General features: G+C 35.8%; 1 protein-coding gene across 1 annotated transcript in view; it reads right to left on the minus strand.

Moving 5' to 3' along the window:
• Positions 1 to 5,687, minus strand: part of LOC111088818 — a 26,878-nt gene extending 21,191 nt beyond the window's left edge. Inside the window, exon 1 of the mRNA XM_022399883.1 lies at positions 5,101 to 5,687. Coding sequence (XP_022255591.1) covers positions 5,101 to 5,271 — 171 coding nt within the window. The 5' untranslated portion in view covers positions 5,272 to 5,687. The remainder of the gene's footprint in view (positions 1 to 5,100) is intronic.
• Positions 5,688 to 7,436: the final 1,749 nt, after the last annotated feature.

Below are 7,436 nucleotides of genomic sequence, written 5' to 3' on the forward strand. Positions count from 1 at the left end.
TTTTCAAAATACTTTATAATTGTTTATATTGACTGTAGTGATTACGTAACCCAGGCATCAGTGCTTAAAACACACTCACATTTACTGTTCCATATATTTTATAGCTGGACGATGAAATGAACACACAAAATAAAAAAAAATAAAACAACACTAAATACCTGTTATGTTTATAATATACGATAAACTTTAATTATTATAATTTTATCAGGAATTTATCGCATATACAAATTTTTTGCACTTGCTGATAGTCATAGTAGAAGGTAAAATAAAACATAGATAAAATAAGCTTCTATGATTTTACTCTTAGGGCTTGTAACCGATGTCATGATGAGAAAAGGAATAGTAATGTTTTAGTTCATAGCATAGCACGGAGACTGAGTTAAAATCAACAATGAAGAGTCACTAATTTGGGAACAGTATCTATATACAAGTTCTAAATGGTTGAAAATTATCTATGTTTTTCTTGCATAAGAGCAAAGTTCTATTGGAAGGGGTTAACAGTATCCTAACCCTTGTATTATCCATAGGGCCTCTATGGGAACAGATTCACTTATAAACCACATTTTTCGAAACTGCTTATGTGCCAAGTTACTTGTGGTTCAATGACATTGCTTGTCACAAGATCCCTAATTACCAAAAACCTTCAAATAAAAATTCCATAAATATTGCAGTTAATCCTATAAGGCCCGGCATGGCCAGGTGGTTAGGGTGCTCGACTCGCAAGCTCAGGGTCACTAATTCGAATCCCCCGTCCCACCAAACATGCTCGCCTTTTCAGCCGTGGGGGCGTTATAATGTGACGGTCAATCCCACTATTCGTTGGTAAAAGAGTAGCCCAAGAATTGGCGGTGGGTGGTGATGACTAGCTGCTAAATTAGGGACGGCTAGTGCAGATAGCCCTCGTGTAGCTTTGCTCGAAATTAAAAACAAACAAACAATCCTATAATATAAAATTGTTCATTTCCTATGCATTTTGCAAAGAATATGGGTGATTTTAGGTAATCTTCATCAGTTCTTGACACTGAGTGTTATATGCTAAATCATAAGATCACTGACTATGAAGGACCGGTATTGAACGATACAACAAGACGTCGGTAGTTTGATGATTAAAGCTATGTTTACTGTTCCTTGACTAATGATTTACAATCCAGAATGGCTCACTTAAACCCAAGTTGAGCTATTAAAGGTTGTTCGTTTGAAGGTTTAACACGTTCTGAGGGCATATGGTGGTACATAGTTGGAGTCATGTGTCAAATAGGCCAATTCACCGATGACTTTGTACCATTATGGTACAATAATTCTCTCATTAAAGCTTTAAAATGATTCTTTGTTTGTTTGTTGAATTTCGCGCAATGCTACTCGAGTGATATTTGCGCTAGCCGTCCTATCACAAGTGATAGACTAGAGTGAAGGCAGTAAGTCAACACCACTTACCGCCAACTCTTGGGTTACTCTTTACCAATGAAAAGTGGATTGACTGTAACATTATAACGGCTGAAAGAGTGAGCATGTTCGGTGAAGGGGTTCGAACTCGCCAACCCGCAGATTGCGAGTCGAGGACCCTAACCACTAGGTCATACTAGGCCTGGAAAATGACTGAATTCCAAGTTATGGTGTAAAAGTATATAGTATTCCTAGTTACCATTTGTGTTAAAATTGTGTAGCGTCGAACTTTAACTAAATGATACCCTGTATAAAGTTATTTAGGCAGTGTCATAAATGATATAGAAAGGATGGTCATTTCTACAGGGCTAATGATTGTTTTATTTTGTTTTCACGTGTTTTTTTATTATAGCCAGGAGCCCAAAAGATAAAAGTGGCAAAGGTCTCTCTGAACCACATAGAGGGTCTGATCGTACAATATCTACTATATCCAGTGCCAATGAGCTATTTCAATACCAGGCCAGGCCGGCTTGAATGTTACAGATATAATAGATGTCTGAACGCTATTTTCTATCATGAGTTGCTTGAACATAAACTGGTATACTGTTATTACTAGATTAAGTAAGCACACTGCAAACATAATAATTTTTATCTAAGTTACTTACAAATCGGAGCTACGGTAATAATCAATAATACAATATTATTTTTTTCTTAATACCAATTATTTAGTACGTAAATTAAGTTAGCTATCATTCAGAAGAAATGGAGAAAGCTAATTTTCTTGAACACGATGTGCCCAACTCTGAACTACGCTAAAATCCTGCCTTTAGGTAGCCACTCGTGGTCAGGTCTAGTTTGGGTGTGTCTGTCTCTGAGCGTGGTCAATACACCAGTTATGTCTATAATTACTTTGACGTTTTTCGTGTTGGGCATATGCAAAGACGGAGATGCGTCTCTTGAAGTGGGTGACATAGTTTTATCTGAAGTCCAGGCAGAGATTAGAAACTGAGTATAGTGCTTTGCACGAATATCCAAAATAAACAAATCACTTTGTGCTGAAAAGTTCTGTTTTGCTGTTGTTACAGAGATAATGGTCAGTAGCAAAAATAGACGATCTGAGGAGCCATTTTTGGTTGTTTTAATTGAACTAGTTGTTTCTGCTTAAGCACAAAACAGTTTTGTTTCTCTTGAGAGAGTTTGACCTTTTGTCTTAGCTTACCGTGGAACAGTACAAAAACACAATAAATTTAGAAAATGTTGTACTGTATCTTTAATGTTGTAATTTAGTTGTTTGTTAGAGGAAGCTGCTAATCATGATGATGATGATGCTAGATCTCGAAAGTTCGTAATAGTAGTCCCAGAATCTAGAAAATTCCCGTACAAAACACAAACATGTACGATCGAGTAAAGTTATTCGGATCATTGAGAGTTAGTGCTTCTGTCAGATAATAAATATGTTAGTCAGGTTAAACATTATGAGTGTATTATACCCACAGTAGTTTCGGAGTTTCTGTTGAAAACTTTTGTGTTTGGTGTTAGGCGTATAGGTAAGAGTGCCTATATCAAACATTAAAGAGGAAATATATTAATTTGTTAATGGTACTTGGACTAAATCTTGCATTATTTTTACCAAGTAATCCAAAAAAAAAACAACAAACGACAAACGATAGAACAACAAGGAATGTAAAAGTAGTACGTTTGGAAATAATGATTTAATTTGGCCTGGCATAGCCTGGTGATTAGGGTCTTGGACTCGTAATCTAGGGGCAGGGGATCGAATCCCGTTATAATATAACGGTCAATCCCATTATTCGTTGGTAAAGAGTAATCCAAGAGTTAGCGGCGGGTAGTGCTGACTAGCTGCTTTCCCTCTAGTCTATCACTTCAAAATGAAGGACGGCTAGGGCAGATGGCTCTCGAACGGCTTTGCACAAAAATCAACAAACACACAATAAAAAATTCATCTATTTTTTTCGTAAACAACTTTCATATTAGTCAGATTGTATTGTTAAACAATTCAAGTATGCAAATATTAAATGGTGTAGCAAAAAAACAAAAACAAAACCACCAGGAGAGTGTAGAAAAAGCAGATATGACTGCTGACAAGTATTATTCTAACGTTTGGATGTTATTTGTACCTGTACCTCGTTTAGTCAACCTAGCCATCCACTTGTTGTGATGTCTTTATAAATGATTTCATGATGATAGCCTTAACACATAATGTATATATTAAGTATTAAAATGTGTTCTCTTACTTGATGATTGTTAGAAAATTCTAAGTGATATATTTTAAGTTTTCAGTATTTTTACTTAACTGTATGCTTATTCAATAATCATAAACAAAGTAGTACATTAAAACTTGTGCATTGACATTAGCAGATGAAATAATTTTCTCTCTCTCTCTTCCAATCAACAGTGATACACCAAGACTACAAAAACATCATTTGTATTCCGCTCTACCAACCAATCTGATAAAATAAGACTAATAGAAAGAACCATTTTCTCTGCTACTCCGACCTTCCAATCATGACCCTAGAGTATAATGTAGAATAAAAAACAAAAAACAAAAACAAATAGAAATCCGATAATCCTATCACTGACAAAAATATTACCTACCGAAGATTATTAGGTTTCTTGTTCTGTGACTACCATTTCAACCAAAATTGATGCATCAAGAGTAATAGAATGGGTAATATTAGTAACATGTTTTCCAATCAATAAAGATGTGCTTATGTTAATAGAAAATATAATTTTGGTATCATATTCTTCCAATCAATAAAGATGTGTCAGAGTTAACAACAGGATGTGATCCTTTCTGGTCATTCTTGTACATCTATATTGGTTGGAAGAGTAAAGTACAGAAGTGATCCTTTCTGCTAATTCTTGTACATCTATATTGGTTCGATGAATAGAAAATAGAAGTGATCCTTTCTGCTAATCCTTGTATATCTATATTGGTTGGAAGAGTAGAGTACAGAAGTGATCCTTTCTGCTAATCCTTGTACATCTATATTAGTTCGAAGAATAGAGAATAGAAACCTTCTGTACTCTATTCTTCCAAATAATACAGATATGCAAGGATTAACAGAAAGTATCACTTCTTTACTCTTTCAACCAATATAGATGTACAAGGATTAGCAGAAAGGATCACTTCTATTATGTATTCATCGAACCAATATAGATGTACAAGGATTAGTAGAAAGGATCACTTCTGTACTCTATTCTTCCAAATAATACAGATGTACAAGGATTAGCAGAAATGATCATTTCTGTACTCTACTCTTCCAACCAATATAGATGTACAAGGATTAGCAGAAAGGATCACTTCTATTTTCTATTCATTGAACCAATATAGATGTACAAGGATCAATTGAAAGGATCACTTCTACTCTATTCATTGAACCAATATAGATGTACAAGGATCAGTAAAAAGTATCACTTCTGTACTCTACTCTTCCAACCAGTACAGATGTACCAGGATTCAAAGAAAGACCTCTGTTGTACTCTATTTCTTAAACATAAACAAGTGCGGCAGCATTTAAAATTCCTAAAGGTATTTATTGTTGTCTTTTAACTAATACAATTATTCCATTGTTAACAAAGCAGAAACTTCTGTATCCTAATACTTTAACAACAATGTGAAAGCTTATAGCAATAGAATTATTTTATATCAAATTCAAACACCTTCCAATATATACTGTCTTTTAGCTATCTCACCTTCTGTCGGCGCGGGTATTCAAAATCGTCAGTAGTCATAGCTCTAACGCTTTCTACGTTAGTGGTCGGCTGATCATTTGACATCTTGATAGTTTTATCCCCTTGTGTCCAAATGTTCCATCCGGGACAACGTAACCATGCTGACAGTAAGACGGAAGGAAAAGCTACCATGAGGGTGAAGCTTAGTAAAGTTACTAATGCACAGTTTTCTAGACATTACGTTATACTTTAATTTAGTCTGAGGAAGAAAAAGTTCTCTTTTGGATCTTCCGGTAAGTCAGCAGTAAGTTCATGGACTTACAACGCTAAAATTAGGGTGCTGTTACCCGCGGTCGACAGAGTGCATATAGCTCATTGTGTCGCTTTGCACTAAGAAAAGAACACTAAAACTCTCTTTTGAGGGCTAATCACTTTCAACCACATTTGACTTAACGTGGGCGTCTACTGCCACAAACTCGCTGAAATAAACTAGCTTCATGCTACAGGTAGCGCCCTATTTTAAACGCAATATTACCATAGCAACCAAACCCATCTTTGTGCTAAATCTAAGCATGTGCGAAGATCATCTAAACTCCCGAATAAGCTTTGTCACGGACATTCAACAAATGAAACGCGTACGCTTTAGCAACCAGAAAAGAACAAGGTTTTATTGATTAACGCAGAAACAGGGCTGAAGAGACATGTTTACAACTCACGAGTAAGCCGGTTCGTTTCTGTGTTACTCGTTTGTATACCAGTTTACTCCAGTACCATGTGGTTACTAGCTTTATGAATTACTGATCTTTATTTTCTCACTAACAAGTTTAATAATAGCTAAGTAACGTAACGCTCAAACTATATATTATCTGTTGTAACCACAAAACTTATTTATATCGTATCATAGAAGAACTATTTCCTCTTGTAAGGCCCCCCAGTGGCACAGCGGTATGTCTGCAGACTTACAACACTAGAATCCGGGTTTCGATACCCGTGGTGGCAGAGCACAGATAACCCATTGTGTAACTTTGTGCTTAATTACAAACAAACAAACAATCCTCTTGTAAGAGATGTAATTGAACTACATCATAGTACCAATGGACATATGCCCTCGTAATCTGAAAACTAGTGGGTTATGGATGTATATACTCTCACGCCCTGTTCAAACTAGATATTTTACCTGTCGGATGTCGTGATAAATGTGAAAGCACTGTCCTGGATTGAATTTACCCGAAATATCGGAAAAATAATTTGGCAGATTTTTTGAATGAGTGATCCAGTACATGCATGTGTACCGGATCAGTTATAATGTGAAAGTATCCATTTTCTTACTTCGTTACAAAAGGGTGCTTTACGACAGAACACCTCGCAAGATCTTGCTTATCAGATACTGTAACAAATATTATTTATGTACCAATAACAGCAATTTCTGGTGTGAAGATTTTGTCTGGACAAACTTTCTAATTATTCTCAACACTGTGTGAAGATGTTGTTTGGACAAATTTTCTAATCTTCTCAACACTGTGTGAATATGTTGCCTAGACAAACTTTCTAACATTCTCAACACTGTGTGAAGATGTTGTTTGGACAAACTTTCTATCACTCTCAACACTGTGTGAAGATGTCGTTTGGACAAACTTTCTATCACTCTCAACACTGTGTGAAGATGTTGTTTGGACAAACGTTCTAATCTTTTCAACACTGTGTGAAGATGTTGTCTGATCAAACTTACTGATCTTCCCAGCACTGCTTGTATTTGGACTTTATGTGTTTGTTGCCACTGCAACATGCTTCTTGCTGTATTTGTTGCATTCTATTGTATACTAATAAAATATACATAAAAAGACAAAAAATAAAAGAGATTGGAAACCTGCATCGATGTTTGCCATTTCCTGATTTCACAAGATGTCACATGATCAACACGGAGAACCTAGAGATTTTTATTTTATTTCGGAACTGCTATAACTATAACCTCCTTATCATCCACATCCTTCTCTGACCCTTTTGTTTTCCTTCCCTCCAATAGTTCCTCGTCTACAAAAGCCAAGGGCTGAAATCTGTTGCTTAGCAGAGTATGCTCATTACAATTAAGTTCATTACTTTTAGCCCTAATAGTATTCCTAATGTATTCCTTGCACGTAAAAGCTTAAACTCCTCTTAAAACCTTGTTGCCATTTCACACATTCTACACTTTTCTTTTGTTATGTTATTAACTGTGTTGATTCCTTGACAAGGCATGTGGATAGATAGTCTGTGGGGTAAAGTGGGAGAAAAGAATTAGATTATGCTACCCAGGGGTACAGGTGGAGAATATAACTGACAGAGCAAGAGATATAATAAAGGGGCTAACAGAGATGCAG

The sequence above is a fragment of the Limulus polyphemus genome, unplaced genomic scaffold (genome assembly GCF_000517525.1).
Source record: "Limulus polyphemus unplaced genomic scaffold, Limulus_polyphemus-2.1.2 Scaffold4510, whole genome shotgun sequence".
In the NCBI taxonomy this organism is placed as follows: domain Eukaryota; kingdom Metazoa; phylum Arthropoda; class Merostomata; order Xiphosura; family Limulidae; genus Limulus; species Limulus polyphemus.